The sequence below is a fragment of the Pipra filicauda genome, unplaced genomic scaffold (genome assembly GCF_003945595.2).
Source record: "Pipra filicauda isolate LSUMZ 115617 unplaced genomic scaffold, ASM394559v2 scaffold390_size662804_pilon, whole genome shotgun sequence".
Lineage (NCBI taxonomy): Eukaryota > Metazoa > Chordata > Aves > Passeriformes > Pipridae > Pipra > Pipra filicauda.
This window is the reverse complement of record NW_024104521.1, coordinates 68,724-89,920: the sequence shown is the minus strand read 5'-3', so window position 1 is coordinate 89,920 and position 21,197 is coordinate 68,724. Positions and strand designations below refer to the sequence as shown.

At 59.0% G+C, this 21,197-nt stretch overlaps 3 protein-coding genes across 7 annotated transcripts; 1 reads left to right on the top strand and 2 right to left on the bottom strand.

The window, feature by feature from the left end:
* Positions 1–1,267: 1,267 nt before the first annotated feature.
* RRP12 (ribosomal RNA processing 12 homolog) lies at positions 1,268–14,921 on the bottom strand. 2 transcript variants are annotated; one of them, XM_027721525.2, is made up of 34 exons: positions 14,490–14,911; positions 13,382–13,617; positions 13,198–13,281; positions 12,893–12,969; positions 12,604–12,709; positions 12,316–12,432; positions 12,063–12,201; positions 11,638–11,765; positions 11,247–11,345; positions 11,078–11,169; positions 10,889–11,000; positions 10,639–10,736; positions 10,380–10,494; positions 9,968–10,110; positions 9,658–9,779; positions 9,472–9,536; positions 9,208–9,370; positions 8,955–9,109; positions 8,521–8,588; positions 8,237–8,330; positions 7,881–8,039; positions 7,676–7,756; positions 7,488–7,593; positions 7,237–7,344; positions 6,985–7,142; positions 6,549–6,640; positions 6,299–6,457; positions 5,952–6,124; positions 5,697–5,813; positions 5,340–5,389; positions 4,984–5,062; positions 3,934–4,001; positions 3,466–3,548; positions 1,268–3,279 (listed from the first exon to the last, which is right to left on the bottom strand). In XM_027721525.2, exons 1-34 carry the CDS (start codon positions 14,692–14,694, stop codon positions 3,177–3,179), a joined length of 3,954 nt encoding a protein of 1,317 aa, XP_027577326.2. In that variant the 5' UTR covers positions 14,695–14,911; the 3' UTR covers positions 1,268–3,176. The 2 variants fall into 2 exon arrangements, with proteins under 2 accessions (XP_027577326.2, XP_039240977.1); XM_039385043.1 differs by lacking the exons at positions 1,268–3,279; positions 3,466–3,548; positions 3,934–4,001; positions 4,984–5,062; positions 5,340–5,389 and having other exon boundaries at positions 5,699–5,839; positions 14,490–14,921.
* Positions 14,922–15,055: 134 nt separating this feature from the next.
* Positions 15,056–17,670, top strand: PGAM1 (phosphoglycerate mutase 1). Its single transcript, XM_027721555.2, has 4 exons — positions 15,056–15,258; positions 15,643–15,917; positions 16,409–16,589; positions 16,686–17,670. The coding sequence occupies exons 1-4, from the start codon at positions 15,117–15,119 to the stop codon at positions 16,853–16,855; spliced, it is 768 nt and encodes a 255-aa protein (XP_027577356.1). The 5' UTR covers positions 15,056–15,116; the 3' UTR covers positions 16,856–17,670.
* Positions 17,671–18,247: 577 nt separating this feature from the next.
* On the bottom strand, positions 18,248–20,463 carry EXOSC1 (exosome component 1). 4 transcript variants are annotated; one of them, XM_027721503.2, is made up of 8 exons: positions 20,423–20,463; positions 20,107–20,222; positions 19,883–19,957; positions 19,217–19,305; positions 18,970–19,003; positions 18,793–18,843; positions 18,630–18,714; positions 18,248–18,487 (listed from the first exon to the last, which is right to left on the bottom strand). In XM_027721503.2, exons 1-8 carry the CDS (start codon positions 20,451–20,453, stop codon positions 18,381–18,383), a joined length of 588 nt encoding a protein of 195 aa, XP_027577304.1. In that variant the 5' UTR covers positions 20,454–20,463; the 3' UTR covers positions 18,248–18,380. The 4 variants fall into 4 exon arrangements, with proteins under 4 accessions (XP_027577304.1, XP_039240983.1, XP_027577313.2 ...); XM_039385049.1 differs by lacking the exon at positions 19,883–19,957; XM_027721512.2 differs by lacking the exon at positions 20,423–20,463 and having other exon boundaries at positions 18,248–18,479; positions 20,107–20,270.
* Positions 20,464–21,197: the final 734 nt, after the last annotated feature.

Genomic DNA, 21,197 nt, shown 5'->3' with positions numbered 1-21,197 from the left:
CTTTTATTGCAAGGAAACTTACAATGCGGCTGACGTACCCCGAGCCTGCAGAGCCCACGCCAAGTGCTCCAAATAGCATGAGTTACACCATAACCCCCAACTTGCAACTTGCTCTTCATCGAGGAGAAATCAGAGAACACAGGTGCTAGAAGAGCAGTTTTATTCCCTCTTTTTTTTTTTCCCTTGGTGAGTTGAAGCACCTGCCTTGCCCTCAGCCAGGGGCCCTGTGACCCTGCACACTTGGTGCACCCACAGCGTTCAGGTAGCAACCATGATAACTTATAATCAAGTGAAACTGTAGATCAGAGTGCTGAGGGGACTAGGAACTAATCTGGTATTTTTTTAATTGACTAGATTTCAGCTGGAGTGGTCCCTTGGCATTTTAAACCTCCACACTTAATTATCTTGCTGCCAATCATTTCAGCTGAAACACCAAAGTTCCTTTTATACTGCTGTTCCCAGAAGGGTTTTCCCATCCCTGCACCTTGGTGTGTGACAGATCCCAACTTTGAACTGGGGAACCCCAAAAAGGTGCTGCAGTGTGCTTGGAGGAGATGGTGGTACATCTGGATGTTGCACGGGCACAGCCCCCTGGGGCACATCTGTCCCTCTGAGGGACATACCACTGTGGACAGAATCCTAGGAGACAGCTTCTAGGGTAAGGACACAGTGATGTTTTCATCTTCTTCCTCTTTTTGAGCCTTAAGACTCAGGATGGGTATCAGTAACTACCTCAGCCAGTCCAAGGGCCACCCAGCCAGCACTAGGGGAAGCCTGTTAGTCCTGCCAGCCTCTTCTCAAGGGTGCTCAGCACACCTGCAGCCCACAATGTGGAGAACTCCCAATTTGCAGCTGGTATCTACAAGGTAAGAGCTCTTTGTTACAATGTCTTGCACAAGTGTAGCTCAACACTGGTACACTGTTGGTGCCCACCGTAGCCTTTGGGAAGGAGTTGCATGATTAAATGGCATGCTGGGTGAAGAAATAGCTTCCAGCCACCTCCCAGCTTGAGCAGCAAAAGCCAAGCATCACTCTAGGTCCCCCTCTTGTGCTTCTCTGTGTGTAACTGTGAAATATTTGTGGCATGTAGTTGCTGGAGACAGGACCCACATCCCCCCTCACCCTGCCCCATAACCGAGAGCTGTGCTCAGGCTCCTGAGGGCCCCCAAGGCACAGCTCTGCTCCCTGCCAGGGATAGCTGCTAGTGGGGAGCAGGCTTGACTCGCAGCCAGCCTTCCCAGGCATGATGACATCTCGTCTCCGAGGGTTTCCATTGCATTACATGATTAATTAGCTGATTAACAAGATGTTGTTGCAGAAGAATCTGTTCTCTGGACACCAGCTCAGGCGAACACCATCCTCTGTGCTAATGAAACTCTTCTGTTCCATGCAGGCATGCACTAATTTAAGCAACAACATGCAAATGAAGAACAATACAGTGAGTAATTTGGAGCTCTTAAATGAATTAGCTACAGTCTTGCCCAGGGAGTCTCCAAGGAGAGAAGAGAAAGCAGGAAGACAGATAGCTCTGGTGGGCCTGGAGCCACAGGTCACAGGTGTGGGGGGCTCAGAAGGTGACTGCTGCCTGTCTGCTCCTGTCCTGCAGAAGAAGGGAGGGCATCAGGCCTAGGCTACAGGCACCAGAGGAAGATGGATGTAGCTCCAGCTGACTGAACATGGTCATGAGGTGCTGCTGGAGACACCTGTCCCATAGGCCAAGCTGTGAGCTCCCCTGTGGTGGGATTAGAGCAGCAGCAGCTCAGCATGGTCCTGGGGCTCAAGGGTCCAAGTGAGAGCCCTGGGTGGGAAAGCATGAAGGGTACAATACTCCTGACAAGGCAGGACCAATATCAGTACAAGAGCACCTCCTCCATCTCCAGGCTTTTAAAAGGATCTTGAAAAAAACCAAAAAGACAGCACATAAGAAAGCCACAAAACTGGATTTGCAGCCTCCAGGAAGAAGCCTGCAGTAAGAGGCTGAACAAGCACAATCCCTTTAGCTTATTAGAGAACTGAGAAGCGTTGCAATTCCAGCATGTAAGCTGCCACAAGAGGAAATTACAAAGGGTTGAAGGCTTTTTAATATGGAAGAGGAAAGGAGTTCCTTGTAGTGCAAGCAATGGGACCTGTATCCACTACCCTCAGCTCCATTCTTTTCAGCACACTTTGGCTAAATAGCATCTTCTGGATGTGCAGATCTTTTGGATCAGTGCAGATGTAGCCGGGCCAAACAAGATGCTCAGTCCAATGTGAGGGGGCTGGGCAGCTAAAAAGGTCCACGATTATTTGCGCTGCTCAGATCTAGCTGGCAGGAGGTGGTCAGAGCAGAGGAAAGGGCTTCTCTACAGGTAAGAGAAATGGCTAGACACAGAGGTTTGCTGTAGCAGTTTTCCATCCAATTTGATGAAATTTGCAGTGAACTGTTCCTGCCCCACTATCAGGCACGGCTGATATGGGAAAAGCTGAGGCAGGAGAGAAAACACTGGCAGCCAAACGGCAGACACTTTCCCCATGGCACAGATTCCCTGGCCACGGTTTTAGGCAGAAGATCCTGCCAAGACGGAGTTTGTAAAAGAAAGCTGGATGTAAAGGACTTCACCCTCTCTGGCTTCGTTGCCATGCCCTAGCCACAACGGGCATGTGTGCCAGAAGGGCACAGGGCACAGGCACTGCCTCGCTGCTCTGTGCCACAGGACTGCTTCTGGCAGCTCCCAGGCAAGCCCAGTGTGGGAGAGAGGGCCCTGGCTCCAGGTCCCAGGCTGATGCTGGTGTGAGCCCTGTGGGATTCAGTGCTGCAGCAGCAGCAGGACCCACTGCATCAAGACAGCAGGCAGAGCATGGGTGTGCACAGCTCTGAAGAGAAGGACAGGAGGAATCTGGGCTGGGTAGGAACAGTGGGTATTTATCAATATAGAGAATTCTTTACACATTACTTGCTCTCACACACACCCCCACATCTGCACCAGGCAAACCAGCACTTCCTCCAGGCACAGGAAAGCATGGCTTGGGTCATCAGTCCATAATATGCTGGAGTGGCCTCCCAGGGAGTCTTAAACAAATGCAGGTCACCTTCTGCAGAGGAGTCCTGGCTGCTCCACTCATGAATCCCCCATCCTCCAGAGGCCACAGAGTGTTGTCTGTCCCTGGGTAGGGGCAGGTCAGGCACCTGAGGCTCCTCAGGAGCGCTGGGACTTCACACGGTTCCTGCGGCCGGCTTTGGCCCCACGCTGAGCTCCCTTCATAAGGCCCTTGAACTGGCCCTGCATTTTTGCCCGCTTCCTGGAGGGAGCAAGGAGCAGGAGACTGGGTTGGTGCAGGCACTGGGCACACCTAATGCACAGGCATGCTCCAGGCTCTGCAAGGAGTGGCACAGAGAATGACAGGGAGCTCCCAAACCCACCAAAAAAACATAGCAACAAAAAGCAAACCCGTTCCCATCCCTGTGCCCTCCCTGATTAGCCTCACCTTCTGTTGAGTTTAGCTCTGTTCAGGGGGATGTAGGCATAGGGGTCGAGCTGGCCCTTCTTCTTCACGTCGCCTTTACCTTTCTGTGGGAGACAATGACATGTGAGAAGATGCAGCACCAGGGGAGATGCAAACGTCCTGTTCCGGTGCAACCCTGCCACCTGGCCATCCCAAAGACTATGATGCAGGGGGGTGCCAGCTGAGCTATCATCACTCATATGATGCTACAGACACCTGCTTTGAGCACTGAGCAGGAACTGTACACAGCAAGAGCAGTAGAGGAACTCCAAGATGGGCTGGCAATGTTCAGAGATACTGAGTGTCTCTTGCAGCTCCTCTTGCAGCAGAGATCCCCTTCCAGCCTTGGTGCTACAGAACCAGACTCCCAACAAACAAATGGTGCTTCCTGCCCCAGCAAAGCCCCAGGTATCCCCCCACCCAAACCCTGCAACCCCCTGGGTCCTTCACCTTGGATCTGTACTCTGCACCGAAGGCTGGCTCCTTGTTCAGTGGACGGTGGATCCCAGAGCCTCCAGCTAGAAAACAGAGAATGTGTTGGAAGGGGGTCTCAGGGCTCCCCCTGCTCAGTTCCAGGCTGCAGAAGGTGTTCCTGTTTTTGCCTCCAGCTCTTGGGTGTGAGGTCACCAGAGAGGGGTGGCCGTTTCCCACAAGCAAAGATCTCTGGAGAGATGGGCAGAGAACTGTCTGAGATTAACAAAGGCAAATGCAAGGTCCTGCACTTGGGGAGGAGTAACCCCCGGCACCAGTTCAGGCTCTGTAGAGAAGGACGTGGGGGTCTTGGTGGACAACAAACTGTCCATGAGCCATCAGCGTGCCTTGTGGCCAAGAAGACCAGTGGTATCCTGGGTGGTATTAGGTCGAGGGAGGTGATCCTGCCCCTCTACTCTGGCCTAGTGAGGCCTCATCTGGAGTGCTGTGTTGAGTTCTGGGCTCCTCAGTACAAGAGAGACGTGAGCTCATGGAGAGGGTCCAGCAGACGATTAAGGGACTGGAGCATCTCTCTTGTGAGGAAAGGCTGAGACAGCTGGGCCTGTTCAGCCTGGAGAAGAAATGTCTGAGAGGGGACCTCATCAGTGTCTCTAAGTATCTGAATGGAGGGTGTCAAGAGGATGGTGCCAGACTTTTCTCGGTGGTGCCAAGCAATAGGACAAGAGACAGTAGGCAGAAACTGATGGACAGAAGTTCCACCTGAATATGAGGATGAACTTCTTCACTGTGTGGGTGACTGAGCACTGGAACAGATTGCCCAGAGAGGTTGTGGAGTCTCTCTCACTGGAGATATTCCAGAACCATGTGGATGCAATCCTGTGCAATGTGCTCGAGGATGACCCTGTTTGAGCAGGGAGGTTGGACTGGATGACACACTGTGTCATCCTGTGGTCCTTTCCAACCCAACCCATTCTGTGATCTCTGCTCTAGTTGTCCTGCAGCAACACAGCAAAATGGGTCCGTGATTCTGGCCCTCTGGGCTGGACTGGGCACAGGCAGAGAACTTACCTCTGTACTGAGAGTAGGTTCCAGCCTCGGCTTCCTCATCATCTGGCTCCTCTCTGAACCGACGCTTCTGGTTTTTCTTCTGCAGAAGCAAGCAGCAGGGACCCTGCAGCTGGCTTGTCCTTACAGTTCTGCCTTCCCACATACCCCCAACCTCCTGTTTCCTCCCATGGGCACCCAGCTACCTTCCAGACAGCACATCCCTATCCCAGACAACCTCCTGCACCCCTCCAACCAGCTGATGCTTGCCTGGTGTCACCATTAGCCTCGGGCACAGCTGCAGCTGCCATGGCACAGGCAATGGTTTGGCACAGCCGAGTTCCCCAGCATCTCCTCAGGACCACAAGCCCTGTACTCACACTGCGGAGACCCACATCTTGCAGCACATCTGCCATCTCCTCGTCTGCTCCTACGGTACAGGACAAGAGGGTCAGTGCAGGATACGGGCACTGACCTGGTATCTGGGAGAGCCCCAGTACCATGCCAGCCCCTGGAGGGGGTTGCAGTAGCAGGGTCCCCTACTAAATCAGTACTGGTGGCCGTGACCCCTCCAACCCGCTCCTGATGATGGAGGGGGCTGTCTCTCCTGGGCAGTGGCCCAAAGGAGAGCCACTGGGTGTGACATGCCCTCAAAATCTCACATGCAGATGGCAGGAAGAAAACCATTCAGAAGTCCAGAACAAGTCTAGTGTAGCCCCTGACAGCCCAGGCAGTACCTTTGGCTTCATCATCATCCATCTCCTCCTCCTCTTCATGGATGATCAGGCGTCCGTCCTCAGACATCTGGAAGTCGTGGCTCACTCCTCTGGACTGCTTGGGGCCTGGTTTGGTGGCTGCTCACAGAGGGAGGGGTCAGGGCCTGGGGAAGAACCCACTCCTGGGGGCAGCTGTACCCCCAGGACCCCTGTGCATCACATCAGCCCCTGCCCCATCTATCCCACCCAAGCTCTGTTAGAAGCTTCACTCCTTACCCAGCACCCGCTGGGACACATTGGGGTCCAGGAAGTTGAGGGGCTCATCCTCTTCCCCTTCCTTCAGCCAGGCCTGGCCCTTGTGCCGTGCTTGCTTCCTCCGCTCCTTACTTCGATGCCGTTCCTCCTCTTCCTCCTCCTCATCCTCCGAGTCAGCCAGGATCTCCTCCATGCTGTCAAAACACAGAGAGGATGATGGAAACAGAACAAGCCCAGGGGTGCAGCCTGCCCCGCAACACACAGCAGCCTCAGAGATGTCTCCAGCATCTCTAGAGGCACCAGCTGAGGAGATCCAGCACCAAGCCCTCTGTGAAGGCTGCTCCTTCTTCACCCCAGCCCATCTTCACCTGTCTCCTCTGGGCTGTGCTGGTGGTGCCTCCTCCTCATCCGTATCTGCAGCCGCCCGCTTCAGGGCGCGCTGCTTGCGGTTCCGGGCTTCTGCCTTGCGGATGTTCACCAGCACCTTATGGTACTCAGGTGGCAGCAGCCCCTTCACCAGCTCGAAGCTGAGGGGCACACAGAGAGCAGTGAGCACCCACCTCCTCCTGCATCGCTTCCCAGAGAGCTTCCTCACCACCCCAGGAGACCCCAGCTTACCCGAACTTGCGGATGAACTTGATAAAGAGGTTTCGCAGCTTCATACGAAAGTGGCGTCTCATGTCATCTGAAAGGTTCCCCACGGCCTCCAGCTGCCAGGACAGAGACCCTCAAGACCCAAGCACTCTTGCCTTGGGCACTCAGCCTCCCACCCTTCACCTGCATGGCCACCTTGCTCACCCTGCTGCCATTGCCCCATGCACACTCCAGGCAGGGTCTCCCTGCTTGGCAGGGCTGGTTCACAGAAGTTCACTGACATGTTCATGCCAGCATTCAGGAGAGAAACCTCCCCACTGCCATCTCAGCCACTGAGATCAAGGTTGTTCCCTTGGTTCCCAAGCAGAAGCAGGGTGCAGCTGGAGATGCCCCCAGCTGCCCAGGGCAGCCCCAGCTCTGCCCTGCCACCCTCCTCAAGGCACCCTATATGGGATCTCACCATTGCCTGCACATGCTTGGCCAGCAGCTTGGTGTCCACCAGCAGTAGTGTGACCTTGAGGAAGCCCAGGGCCGCCTTCACCACATCCCGTGTGCGGGAGGCCAGCAGCAAGCAGATGTTCTGCAGGAGCTGCTCCACCACACTGAACTCCAGGTGATCTGCAACCATGGTGGGACTCAGCCACAGCTGGCCTCCTTCCAGCACCTGCCTTTGCCAGAGTGCTCTGCCTCGTCCCCCCAGCCCCCTGCTCACCTTTGAACTCAAAGAACAGGCGGGTCAATGCCAGCACGGTGCAGCTGATCATGGTGACTGAGCCAGTGAGCCCCACGTAGATCAGGAGCAGGAACCGCTGCATGGCCTCTGCAAGAGGGGGATGACTCAAGCTTCGATTCACTCCGTGACCAGCAGCATCCCTGGACCATTTCAGTGGGATGCTGGGCATGGGTCTGATACCCCTGGGGCCAGAGCAGCCGTGGGGCTGAGCAAGTGGAACAGGAGCTCACCTTCAGGGTTGGGCCCAAAGCGGATGAATGCATGCCCCATCTCCACAAGCAGCATGAAGGCATTCTTGCGGGCCCCCACCGAGACCTCCTTGGTGCATAGGATGACCTGCAGGCACACAGGCACGTCACACCACTACTGCCACCACCACAGCCAGAAACAGTTGGGTGCTTCCAAGGACCATGCTCACCTCTGGGACAAGGGCAGTGACAAAAGGCTCGTGCTCTGCAGAAAGCTGCTTCACGATGTGGAACAGGCATTTCAGCCGGGGCTGGGGAAAGAAACAGCCCAGCACCGTTACACCCAGGGACACACACATGGCTACCCCTACCATCCACTCCATCCCCTCCCTCCCAGCAGAGGCTGATCTCCACCGCTGCAGCCCTTGCTCTCACTCTCTTGGCTGGGGATGCTGCGCTCTTGAGCGAGTCCAGCAGTGCTGTCTGCAGGTCCTGCAGATGGGAGCGGACAAAGGCCTGGCAGGGAGCATGGGGAGCGGCGCACACCTCCTCCAGCACACGGTATGCCTTCTTCTGCACGCTGCGCTCTTTGCTCTGCAGGGACAGCCAACACGCTCCCACTGTAAAGGCAGCCCCTCACCACAGTGTCTGAAGGGACCCCTGCAGTACCCCACGCCACCCAGCAGAGACTGGCAGCTGTTCAGCCCCACAAAAAGTGAGTCCAAGCTGGCAGCAAGCAGAAGGTTCCCCACCGCACCCCCTGCACCTGTCAGGGCTGGGGGCCAACTGACCTGGAGGGAAGGCTGGATGGTGCGGTACAGGGAGTCCAGGGACTGCTCATCAGCGTAGGGTGCCATTGCCACTACCAGATCCAGGATGGAGAGTCTGCAGCAGACGAGGACACGCAGGTGATTAACTCTGGCATCACTAACACTGCCCGACCAATCTGGGACTCTGGCTCTGAGTCTCATCAAACGCACAAGAGTGGCAAAGCCCACACAGGACAGTGTCCTAGCTCTGCTCACCAGGAGCATGCCAGCAGTTTTACCCTTTAGCATCAGCCCCTGGGCGTTACCTGGCAAACTCAGAGCTCTCAGGACTGGTCAGCTTCGCACTGGCTTTCTCCAGAAACCCACACACCATCTGCAGGGCAGGCACACAGAGCAGGATCAGAACTGACCAAAGAAAGTGCTTTTACAAGAGTTTGCAACCTACCAGACAGACATCTTGCCACAGGATTTTGTGGAGACAAGAAGCATCAGCGGGTCCAAAAAGAGATGGATAAATTGCATCAGAATTTGTACATGATGCACCAGATGTGACTGCAAAATTGGGAAAACCCAGACCTCCGGCTGGAAAGGGCTCCCTTCCCATAATGGCAGGAAGGACTGCTCTCTGCTCAGTGTTTTTCTTTCTGTCCTTTCCAATAAGCCCTACCAGACTGGATCTGGCTTGGAGATGCTGGCTCGAGCCAGCACAGCTTGTCCCACTGTCCGAGGGCCCCCTCACCTGGGGGTCGGTAATGGTCAGGTAAGCACGGACAGTGTCCAGCACGGAGCGGCGCTGAGCACTGCTGCCCCCATCCTCCTCAGGCTGGCTGTACACGTTGAACAGGATGGGCAGGAAATTTTTGGCAAAGCGACCCACTTCTGCCCGCTCCGCATCTAGGGAGAGGATGACAGGGAGGTATAGATCAGCATATCCCTTCTCTGCGTCACTGCAGGGCACAGGGACCCACCAGGAGGGTTCATCTCCCCCCAACCTGTCTCGCAGCCTTTGTGGATGAGGGTGCGCAAGGCCTGGCACACGGTGGGGCGTAGGTCTGGGCGCTCGCTGATAGCCATGCCCAGGGTGCGGGCCAGCCCCTTGAAGGCCCCCAGCACATCTGTGGGGTGGGTGCAGAAGCCAGGCAGCAGAGTCCAGACCTGGAAGGCAAAGGCGGGAGACCAGCAGTCTTCACCAAGTCACAGCTACCCAGCCTGGCATGGGTACATCATAGCAGTGCTCCCTGGGCACTCGTTGTTACCTGCCACTGCAACGTGTCGTAGAGCTTGGCCTCCACACTCTTCCCAGCCTGTGTAAACTCCTGGGCTACAGAAAAGAAGGAGAGATGAGCGGAATAGCAGATGTTGCAAAGCCCTACTACACTCCAGGGAAGGGAAGGGAGGTCCCACAGAACACCCTGGCCTGCTGGGTGTGCCACTCTGCTCACCTCTGTTTTTCAGGGCAGCTGCCAAGGGCAAGAAGTAGCTGGTGAAGAAGCCGAGCCGCGTTCCCTGCACATAGTCCCGCAGCACCGGCAGGAGCCAGCTGCGGGGGAAATCCAGCGTCTCCCTGGGGAGCGAAGGCATGGGTGAGGCACAGGGCACTGCTGGCATCAGCCCCTGGACACTGGGCACTTCCACCCAGCCCCAAAGCTGGGCACAGGTAGGCTCGGCAGCCAAACACCTCCAGCACTGCATGAGGACTGAACAGGAACGTAATGAACAGCTGCAAAATTGCTACCCTGTGACTATACTCACTCCTTGCCGTCAATCTCCACGGGCACGGCTTCCAGCAGCACCTCAGGGCCCATGGTGCTCACCGCAGCCCCCACTGCCTGGTCCACTTCAGCGGTGTAGGGAAAGTGTGGGGAGAGACGCAGGTCACACAGCGACCGGAGACACTGCCGGGACAGGGCAGGACAGTCTCAGAGGAGCCATGGGAGCAGGTCTGGCATGTGTCACTCACTATGTCTTCCCAGGGGTGCCAACTGCCCTGCACGTCCCTGTGCTGAGTCCCAGAACTGTGTAAGCTCTGTCCACATACGGGCAGGACAGCAGGCACTAGCACAGCCCTGCTCCACACCTGGAGGGGGCAACACAGCCTGGACAGCAGTGCAGCCACCCCACCCTGCCTCTGTGAATGAGTCTGTGCTCTCCCAGACTGGCTCACCTTTCTCATGATGGGATGGCACTGCTTCCCACACGTCTCGAAGAAGACCTCCAGCACCCGCAGCACCTCGTCCCACGCTGCGTGGAAACGGTATGTCAGCCCTTCTTCCACTGATCTGGGGAGAAGAGAGCAGACGGTCATGCTGGTAGTGATCAGGGTGCCCACCAGGCCTGCCAGACCCCATTGGGGACCAGGCAGATACTGGTCAGAGCTCAGCCAATCTCATGGGGACAGCCCCTCCCACACCATCGCTCCTCACTTGAACATCTTGCACAAGTAGGCAGCAGGGGCTGGGGCAGATGCAGAGACAGTGCCTAGGTCCTCCATGTGGGGAGCAATACACTCACTCAGGAGGATCTGCAAGGACAAACAGGGAGAATGGGACAGCCGTGGACCATGGAGCCCTCAGCCCAGCAGACACAGAGGGGCACACCACTCCCAAACCCCTCAGCAGAGCCCCCCACAAGATACAGGGCAGCAAAATAAGCAGAGGTGCCTGCATGTGGTACCTCCAGGGTCTGTGCCGCTGCTGACACCACCTGGGAGTGTGAGGAGAGGAAGCAGTTCATGGCAGCAGAGAAGAGCCGGGGCAGGTGAGCCCAGCACAGGTCCTTCTGCAGCCTAGAGAGGAGAGACAGGGCAGGTGAGAGACCAAGCAGCTGCCTCTCCCCCTGCCCAGCCATGGCCCCTGCCCGCACCTGCCCAGGTTGATGTGTGCCCGCTCCATGGTGGACAGCCAGGTCAGCAGTGGCTGCAGGTCATTTGTGCTGGGCACGTAGTCATAGAGGGCCTGGGGAAGCAGAAGATGGGGTGGGTGGCATGGCACTGCCAGTTCTGTCCCCCCTCACACTGCCACTCCACACTCACGGTGATGATCTGGGCGTTTAGCTCGGCCGGCAGGCAGGCCACGCTGGCCTGGGCGCTGAAGAGGCTGTGGAAGGCTTGCATGGCACACGCTGTCACCAGCTGCAAAGGACATGATGTCAGGAGAGGGCCTCTGCTTTGCATCCACTGTCCCCCCACTCCAAAGCAGGCTCTGCCCTGGGAAACCCAGCACTGCTGTAACTATGACCCATGTACACAGCCTCTCTCTTCCACAGCAGTCAGGCCAGCAAATACCAGCTGCCCTGGGCTCCTCCGTGTTTGCATCCTGCATTTCCACAATCCCAGTGGGCAGCCAAGGGAGTTTGATTCCTTCCAGAGTGCAGCCAATGAGGAAACGGTCTGCCCTTGCTATCCCTGCAGCAGCAATACTCACCACATGGCTGAGGGTCATGACACGGAGCAAGGTCTCACAGCAGGTCTTGACCATGGCCGCAGGGAAGCAGGGCAGTATGTCCCGCAACAGGGCAAGGACATGCAGGGTAGTGGTGGCCTCCTTGGTACCTGCGGGAGCAGAGCAACCTCTGAGCCTGTGGCATCCCATGGCAAAGCCCCTGTGACAGCGCTGGGGCTGACTCACAGAGCCAGGGTGAACACTCCCCTGACTCCTGAGAGGAGCAGAGGTGACAACTGAATAGCTGAGGACCCTTCAAAACACTTTAGATGCCCCAGAGGTGTCTCAGACACTCCCCAGCAATCCAGGATGCTGCACCCTCCCCTCTTCCCTTCAAGTCCTTATTCTACCACAGTGGCAGAGTCCCCCAAACTCAGCTGCAAACCCCAAGCTCCAGTGCCCCACACCTCCAGCTTTTTCAATCTCCTGCACACAGAACTTGGCAGTGGAGGGTGCCGCGGGGTGATTCTCAGGGGCTGCATCGCCAAACATGAACTCGCTGCCCCTCAGAACAGAGCACACACCATACTGTGCTGCTTTCCGCACCTGGGGGAAGAAGAACCCAGGTGAGTAGAGGATATAGACCTGGGAGGCAGAGCCAGCCCCAGAAACATGATCCAAAAGCAGTGTCATCTTCTGCCAGGGGCACTGGGTGCTCACCTTGGGCTTAGTATGGACACAGAAACTCAGCAAGCCATGATAGACCTGGAGGGTGACAGGGTAGCTCCAGGCTGCCAGGTCCTGCTTCCGCAGCAGCGTGGCCAGGCAAGAGAGAACCTATGACAAGACAGCAGCAGGGGTGTTAGCATCACTCCACAGAGAAACCCCTGCTCACTGCAAGGCCCTCAAGCTGAGCATCCGGCACCACCCTACAGCAGCAGCCTTGACCCCAGCTCTCAGCAGACTCTGGGCAGAGCTGACACAGCTGGCTACCCCTTGGCTACTCACCCAACGTAGAGCAGAGGTAGAGCTGCTGCAGGCCTGTGAGGACACAATACTCATGAAGGCTTTTGAGGCGTCTGAGAACTTTTTAATAAGAACAGGGCTTGGGACCCTGCCAGGAAAAGAAGGCATGTTAGTGGGGTGAGGAGCAGACAGCTGGTGGCAGTTACATAGAGAACTGCATCACCAGCTTGCCCTGGTTGGGTCCTTTCCCCAGCCTGGAAGGGAAGACAGCACCAGTCCCTCTTTCAAGATGGGGTCTGTAGCTCTCCCCACTCCTCTGTCAGCCACTCACCGCTTTAGGACAAGGTTAAGCAGGTAGGCGACAGCAGACAGTGACTCAGGGGACTCCACTGCCTCCAGTGTGGTCATCTGGGAACAGAAGATGGGTAAGCAAGGGGGATTGATGATTCACATCAGGCCAACCCTCGGGGAGGGGGCAGAGAAACCAGGAGCAGCCAAACAGCATCTCTGCTGAAGAAAGACACTTGGGGCCTTGGTTACCAGCATAGAACCTTCCTCCACCAACCTTCCTGAGAGCCCACCCCTTGCTGCCAACAGCAGCTCCCCCCATGCCTCCTCCCCATGGCCATCACTCACCAGTGCGGCAAAGTACTCGGTCTCGCTCTCCCTGCCCCCGCGGGAGCGGATCACCTCTGTCACAGCCGCCAGCACGGCGCAGATCTGCGAGAAGCAACCGCAGCAGGTCAGTGCTCTTCGGCCTCACATCCAGGGGGCCACCCTTACCAGACACCCCCTTCCCCAGCCCAGCCCCTGCCCCTACCTCTTTGTGAGCGGCGGAGTTGGACTCCCAGAAGCGCTGCACCTTGCTGAAGGTGACGTTGGTACAGTCGCTCAGCCCACTCAGGAAGGTGCCAGAGGACTTCTCCGTGGCCACCTCTGCAGTGTCATCCCCCTCCATGTGGAGCTGAGCGCTGTCGCTTGCCCGCCCCAGGCGCAGGGACCCCGACTGCAGCTCATTGTGCAGCTTCACCGCATCCACCGTTAAGTTGCTTTTCTCTGTGGGGGTGAGACATGTCAGACCTCCAAAGTCATGTTGCTCCACACCCATCCTGAACCCCCCATGCTCCCCTCCTCTCTCCTCCCAGGCAGACTGGCTTGGCTAGAGCTCATCTCCAGCACGTGAGACACTGGTGCTCCTTCACCCCAGTGGGATAAAGCACAGTAATAATTAGAAAGAGCTTCTCGTTCCTGTGAAAACAAACCAGAGCACAGTCCAGCCGCCTCCTGTGATGGAGGAGAGCATCATATCTACACAAATATGTCCTGGTGTGCCAAGGCTTTAATGCTGAGGTGCTTCTCGTACTCTGCCCTACACATCTTTCACGTGGAGCCATGGCAATCAGACAAGCCAGAAACACACTGCATGTTCCTCATGCAGCCAGCTGCAAGAGGATAGTACATGTTGCAAGACTTGTTTCTTCATGTGTAGGAGAAAGATCTTGGCCAGCAGCAGCCAGGGCTCTCGTAGAGCCGGGCAGATTTTGGCTTGCTTTCCCCATCATGAATGGAAGTCACGTCACTCACCGCACTAGACGCCACACCAACACTTACAGGTGTGGCCAGGAGCTTTGGGGAGCCTCTTAGAGTGACAGGCGCTACAGCATACGGTGCCCCGTTCCGCTCCTCAGGCCCGGCGCCACGGTTACGGTAACGAGAACACACTTGTGTCCTCCTCTCCGGTTTGCTGCCTCCGCCTCCCCCGGAACTGTCAGCGCCTCTGGGCCCTCCGCTCCCCGCTCCGCCTCTCGAAGGACCCCATGCTCACCCCGCAGCCCCCCCGCGCCTCTGCATGCCGCCGGGGAGAGCCGGGCACAGGTGGGGAGCTCCCCGCCCCGGGGCCCTGTCGCCCCGCCCGCCCCTGTGCTCACCCGCGGGCCGGCTGTAGAAGCGGCTCCGGGCGGCCAAGCGGTGCTGACGGGTCTCGGGGTTGCAGTCGCTGCTGTGGCCCTTCCGCCACCGCTTGAGCTTGGCCGCGGCCCCCGAGCGGAGCCGCCCGCTCCGCGCCATGCTGGGCCCGGTTCCACGTGCGCCCGCTCCCTTCCCGCCCCTTCCGCTTCCGGCGCCTGCCACCATCTTGAGTGAGGGCAGCCCTAAGGGCAAACCACCTCCCAGCGGGGCGGGCGGGGGGCGGTGACGGGGCTGGGATGGGAGACCTGCCGGGCGCGGGGGCAGCCGCCGGCAAGAGCCTGTCAGACACCCTCGTGCCGGGGCCGCGCTTCTGTGGAACCGTCCAGAGCACGCCCGTAGCCGCGGACGAGCGGCCGCGACACGTTACGCATTACCGAACGTACATTACGTCACGGTGACGTCACGCCCTGAAGGTCGCACCGCCCTTCGCGGCCGCGCCATGTGCTACGTGCGCCTCCGACCGGCACCCGCTCTGCGCATGCGCTCCCCCCCGCGGCACCGCGCGGGGCGGGGCAGGGCAGCGCGGGGGCGTCATTCGCGCGTGGCAGCGGCGCGAGGAGCAACGTGCGCCGGTCCCTCAGCCCGCCATGGCCGCCGCGTACCGGCTCGTCCTCGTCCGCCACGGCGAGAGCGCCTGGAACCTCGAGAACCGCTTCAGCGGCTGGTACGACGCCGACCTCAGCCCCGCCGGGCAGCAAGAGGCGCGGCGCGGCGGTGAAGCCCTCCGAGGTACCGGTGACCGGTGAAAGGAGAGGGGGAAGGAGGGAGGGGGAGTCAGCCGAGGCGGGAATCGCGGAGGTGAGGGAGGGGTGCGTTGCGGACTGGTGCGACCGCCTCGAACGTAATGGGGCGGGTCTGAGGCTCTCCGATGCCCGGGAATGGCCTCCAGTGCGAGGTTGGCGTTTTGGTACCACGGGGAGAGCCGCCGGTACCGCAGTGTGTTAGTTCTCCGGTGCTGGTCGCGTCCTGACCGCCGCCGGTTCCTATGAGGGCGAGGGTGCGTCCGGTACCGGCGCGGCGAGGCCACCGCCCTTGGCCTTTGACCGGTTGCGTAAGGCCCGGCACTCGCCTCCCCGGTCTTCCCCCCACCCCGCCTTCCCCTGTCTTTTCTAGATGCCGGCTACGAGTTCGACATCTGCTTCACTTCGGTGCAGAAACGGGCCATCCGTACCCTCTGGACCGTCCTGGATGCCATTGATCAGATGTGGGTGCCCGTTATCCGGACCTGGCGTCTGAACGAGAGGCACTACGGGGCTCTCACGGGTTTGAACAAGGCTGAGACAGCAGCGAAGCATGGCGAGGCGCAGGTGAAGATCTGGAGGCGCTCCTACGACATCCCTCCGCCTCCCATGCAGTCTGACCACCCTTTCTACAGCACCATTGCAAAGGTAAGACTCATTGCTCTTTATGCTTTTCAGGGAGGCTCCTAAAAGTCACCTGCATTATGGTGGCCTGGCTTCCTCTATGGGGTCTCCTCTGTTTCTGCTGCAGTAGTGGGTCTGTTGTGTGTGGTGGTGGTTGGATTTGGGATGAGTTTGTCCTGCTCCCTCCTTGGGGAGTTGAACACCTGGGCATTGCATGAACAGATCCAAAGCAGAGAAGATAATACCTCTATTAATCATTAGTGCCATGACCTATTCACAGATGTTTGATCTGGTCTTTTCATCCAGAACAACCAAGGTGTGACTTTCCCCATGAAGGGGTTCACGGCCCTGACTGTGGTTCGTTGTAACTCCAGACATCAAAGGTTTTCTTATTTCCAAGCCTGGCTTCACTTACATGTAGCAGATCCTACAGGTGGAGAATTTGGGGGAGGGACAAAAGCCTTGCCACCATCTTCCTGCACTGGGCTGCAGCGTGAGTGTGGCTGTTCTCCCAGGACCGTCGCTACGCCGACCTGACGGAGGACCAGCTGCCGACATGCGAGAGCCTGAAGGACACCATTGCCCGGGCTCTGCCGTTCTGGAATGAGGAAATTGCCCCACAGATCAAAGAGGGCAAGCGAGTCCTTATTGCTGCCCACGGCAATAGCCTGCGTGGGATTGTCAAGCACCTGGAAGGTAGGTCAGCCCTGCAGAGGCATCATGGGGATCCCCCTGCTTCCCCAGCTGGCACCGCGGGCAGGGCCAGGAGTGACGGCGCTGCTGTATTCACAGGCATGTCGGAGGAGGCCATCATGGAGCTGAACCTGCCCACTGGCATCCCCATCGTCTACGAGCTGGACAAGAACCTGAAACCTGTCAAGCCCATGAAGTTCCTGGGGGATGAGGAGACCGTGCGCAAGGCCATGGAGGCTGTTGCTGCTCAGGGCAAGGTTAAGAAGTGAGGGCAGGCAGCAGGCCAGCATGTAGTAGAGCCCCCTGGCATCCCCAACCCCTCTGTTCACACCCCCCACAGTTGTAGGAACTTGGAGCTGCCGAGGATTAGGCCCATTCCCTCAGACCCGGCTCCCTTCTGCAGACAGCCTGGGGGCCAGGGGTGAGGGCTGTGTGAGTGGAGGTCTAGTGTTAAAGGGAGCCCTGGCTCTGCCAGGCAGCACCCATACACCTCTCCACGCTAAAGTCCCAGCCCTCAGATCCCGTCTGCAGGGGGGCGGGCCGAGTGATCCCTCGCCGTGCCAGGCTCTTCCTTTGCTTTGCTTCCCTGGCAGCTCGTGTCACCCGGTTATGGTAGTTTTGTCACTTGATTTAGTCCTACTGGGAGCAGTGAGGCGAGTGCAGTGCAGGCAGTGACCAAGGTGGGTACCTCGTCCCCTTGTGGGTGCATGGCACAGGGACCGGGGTGCCACTGGAAGGGTTGTGTTCTGGTGCCTGTGGTACAGCACCCCAGGGCAGTACTCGCGACTCTGGGCCCAGCTCTGCCAGCCCCTGCTTTAACTTATTGCCTTCAGACAAGGGTGAGGGAGGGAGCCTGTTGCCTGGAGGTCTGTGTCTGCCACGTACTTCCCCCAGTTGATATCCATCCTAGTCCTGCTGGTGAAGCAGGTGCTGTTGTGTCCCATCCTACACATGTGTACATGGCCTGTCACTGTGGCCTCCCCTTCTGCCAGCGCTGTGAGCCTGGGCTTGCACGGGGTCAGTGTTACTGTCCAACCATAGCAGCTGTCTTGTTCCAGTTCAATAAAGGAGTAATGCGCAATAATGAGGTGTCCATGCATCCCTGGGCCATGTGAGGCTCCATGTTCCTGGTGCACGTGTGAGGCACCAGTCACTGCTGGGTGCAGATGGGGCTGCAGAAGCTGTGCCGGGCTCGGGGAGCAAAGCACAGCTCCGCAATCCCTTCCCGAGGGTGACGCCCTCCCTGCGGGGGTTTTTCACGCTCTGGGTGTGGCACACCCTCATCCCCAGAGCAGGGCAGGGCACACGTGGCCTGGGGAGATGTTGCACTGTGGGGTTATCGTGCACAGAGACAGGCTGTGCTCCAGGTTTTAGTCCAACGTGGGAAAACTAACTGGCAAGGCAAGTGCCTGGTGCCCAAGCAGCCCAGCCACAAATGGGCTCTGTGCCATTAGCCTCACTGCAGCAAAGGCACTGGGGTGCTCCCCTTCCCCAGCAGTGAACACATGCTTGCAGTGAACACATGCTTGCAGTGAACACATGCTTGCTCCTGGCTGCAGTTCTGCAGAAACCGTTCCCTCAACAGCTCCGCTGTGGGAGCCAAAGCAGTGTGGGCATGCTGCAGGCAGCACGAGCCACCTCCCAGGCTGTACTGAGCAAAGTATGGAGCTCTCAAAAAATATTTATTATCCAGAAGTAGAAAACCCATCCTGCCAGTGAGGGCCTGGCTGGATGTGTGGAGGAGGTGGGAGCCCGGGGGCTGCTCTGGCCCCACAGGCACCAGTCCCAGTGGTGCTACGTCTGCAGGAACTGGGGCTGCACCCGGGCCACCTTACGGAACTCCTTGGTGTGTGTCCGTGGGCACTGCATTTCACACCAGCTGATGGGCACCATCTGCACCCCTAGGAACACCACGTGGTCTGGGTTTCCCCTTCCCAAAACTGCCTTCCTCCATATGGAGAGGGAAGCATCCACAGCATATGCCCCTCGGGCAGGGATGAAGCAGGACTGTCCCAGCTGGGGCCCTGCCTGTCCCATCCCTACCTGCTTCACTGCGTGCCACCACCACGCCCAGCTCGTTCTCGGCCGTGCTAAGCAGGTAGTTGGACTGCGCGTCCCCCAGGGAGATCTGGTCGGACAGGGGTTAAGGGAAAGATTTTTCCGAGGGGGCTTGAGCCAACCCACTGTCCCTGAGGGGGAAGGATACGACTTTGGCCAGGACGATGTCACTGGGGCGGAAGCTCTTGTACACTTCTACCTGCACAGGAGAGAGCAGGGAACACCGTACAGCACAGGGGCACCGTCAGCAGGAGGGACTGGGGCCCCCACCAGCAGAAAGCAAGGGCAGCTGTGGTAGAACAGTCACTGCCAGTGCCTCACTGACCTTATCCTTCTCCGTGGCTCGGATATCTTCTCTCCTGAAAATGAGACGGAGGGATCTGAGTGCAAAAGAGCAAAGGTGCCTTGACAGCCTGTGGCAGGAGCTGCCACGGCCTCCCTGGGCACTGGCCAGGACCTGCTGGACACCTGCCCAGTGCTCAGGGCAGAGCTCCAGCCAGGACACTCAGCTGCACTGCTCACAACAGCCTTTCTCTCCCATGGAGGGTGGGGGATCCCAGCCTTCTCCCTACCGTATGGTCCCTCGGAAGGTGGATTTCAGTGGCGTGGAGCCGACGTACAGGATGTGCACCTTGGCAAAGCGAGAGTTAATGCTGCAGACCTGCCCATGAGAAAAGGGGAAATCAGTGCCAGCACCCCAGTCTAGGCAGGGAAAGGGCAGGGAGCAGGCAGGATAGGGCTGCATGGGGAGCTCAGGTCTCACTCCACCTCCCTGTGACCAAGCAGTGGTGGGATACCTGGCAGTGAGTTGAGCAAGGAAGACGATACTTGGGCAACTCCAGGCACTCAAATAAGGCAGAGACCTGCTGTGACCCCAGTCCCTCTCCCTCCCATCAAGAATGTAAGGAAACTAATCCCTGGTCTGTGCCAGCCTTTCTCTAAGCTGCCCCAGGCAGTGACCTGCACACCCCCTGCCCTAGAAAGAGTTCTGGAAGGGAGAGCAAAGAAAAATCTCCCCTCAACCTCAGGGCAGGTGTCCCCCATGCCAATATCAACTTCCTTTGTGAGCGAGGGACCCAAGGGAGGCCCTGGGCTGCCTCTGCCCTGCTGGAAGTTGTATAGGGGGGACTAACGAGCCAGGGGCTCTTCATCCCACCCCATCCATATGCAGCAACAAAGCTCAACATGAGGCAGAGAGAGCCGAGGCAATTTGTCACCGCAGCGCTCCGGAGCCCCACCTTGCATGTCACGACAGCCCCCACGTTGGGCAGGAGCTGGGACTCACTGTCTCTGACCACTGACACCACGGGCAGCTGCGGGGCAAGACACGAAGTCAGAATCACCGGCCGAACCCCGTCGCAGTCCAACTCCCCGTCAGAGCCCCGTCCCCGGCGAGGTTGTGCAGCTCGGGCGCACGGCAGCCAGCCCCGGGGAGAAGCAGCTGAGCCGCGGCCGCGCTCACCCCGCTGTCCTCGCTCCTCCGCTCCAGGCAGCCGGCCAGCGAGGAGAAGATGAAGCCGTGCCGGGTGTAGGTCCCGCTGCCAGCCGTGGCCTCCTCCGTGCTGCACAGCCGCTCACCTGCGAGACCGGGGCTCAGGGGCTGCCAGGGCATCTGGGCCCCGCACCGCCGCGGGCACAGCGCCCGCTCCCAGCTGGCCCAATGCTGGACATCGCCGGGGCAGCCCCCTCCCCAGTGCCTCCGCCCGTACTCCTCGCCCGGGCCACCACGTCCCCCTCCCCGGGCAGCCCCGGCCGCGGGAGCCCGTGGCCGCACTCACCAGGGACGCAGTACCGCGAGGGGGGCGCCATGTTCACTACCGGCAGGGCCTCCCCAGAAAGCCCTCACCTCATTGGTGACTGGCGGCAAGGCCGCGCTGTAAGCGGCGCGGCTATTGGTTCTCTCTTACTCAGCACGGAGCCCGGGCGCGCTGCCTGCTGGGGGCTGTAGTCCGGCGGCGGGGGAGGGCGCTCCCGGCGTGCCGTGCGCGGGCGCTGCCCGTGGGTCGGCGGGGCCGGGCATGGAGGCGGCGGGTGGCGGGCGCCGGGCGGCGGCGGGCGCAGGTCGGCGGCACCGGGCAGGGCTGGCAGGGCCCTGCGAGGGGCTGGGGGCCCGCAGGGGCTGCGGGTGCCGAGCGGCTGGGCGGGCTGGGAGGCGGTACAGCGGTTCTGTGAGGCGGGGAGTGCGGGGGCCGGGAGGCGGCGGGGGATGCTGGGGATGCTGCGGGTGCTGCGGGGCAGGAGGTGCTGGGACGGGCCCGGGGGGCTGTGGGGGGCTATCGCCCTGGGGTTGCGGTTGGGATGGGATGCAGTGCGGGGCATGTTGCGGGCCTGGAGGTGCTGCGGGGCGAGGAGCGCCTGGTGGTGCGGTGGGGCTGAGGGATTTCTGCTGTCGGCGTGGGCATCCCTTGAGGATGGGGCGGAGTGTCGGGAGTGTCACGGCGCTGTAGAGCTGGGTGCTGCGGAACAGGGGGAGCCGGGCGCTCTGGAGCCACCGGGGGGTGCCACAGGGCTGCGCTGGACCGGGCAGGAGCCAGGGCCCCGTCTGTGCCTGGG

Coding starts and splice junctions, on each gene's coding strand:
- EXOSC1 (XM_027721503.2), bottom strand. CDS start 20,453: ATGGCGCCCCCCTCGCGGTACTGCGTCCCTG. Junction 20,223..20,422: donor CTCGCGGTACTGCGTCCCTG/GTGAGTGCGGCC, acceptor CCGGTCTCGCAG/GTGAGCGGCTGTGCAGCACG. Junction 19,004..19,216: donor ACCTTCCGAGGGACCATACG/GTAGGGAGAAGG, acceptor TCTCATTTTCAG/GAGAGAAGATATCCGAGCCA.
- PGAM1 (XM_027721555.2), top strand. CDS start 15,117: ATGGCCGCCGCGTACCGGCTCGTCCTCGTCCGCCACGGCGAGAGCGCC. Junction 15,259..15,642: donor CGGCGGTGAAGCCCTCCGAG/GTACCGGTGACC, acceptor TGTCTTTTCTAG/ATGCCGGCTACGAGTTCGAC. Junction 16,590..16,685: donor GATTGTCAAGCACCTGGAAG/GTAGGTCAGCCC, acceptor CTGTATTCACAG/GCATGTCGGAGGAGGCCATC.
- RRP12 (XM_027721525.2), bottom strand. CDS start 14,694: ATGGTGGCAGGCGCCGGAAGCGGAAGGGGCGGGAAGGGAGCGGGCGCA. Junction 9,371..9,471: donor ACGACACGTTGCAGTGGCAG/GTAACAACGAGT, acceptor TTTGCCTTCCAG/GTCTGGACTCTGCTGCCTGG. Junction 6,641..6,984: donor CCAAGCATGTGCAGGCAATG/GTGAGATCCCAT, acceptor CTGTCCTGGCAG/CTGGAGGCCGTGGGGAACCT.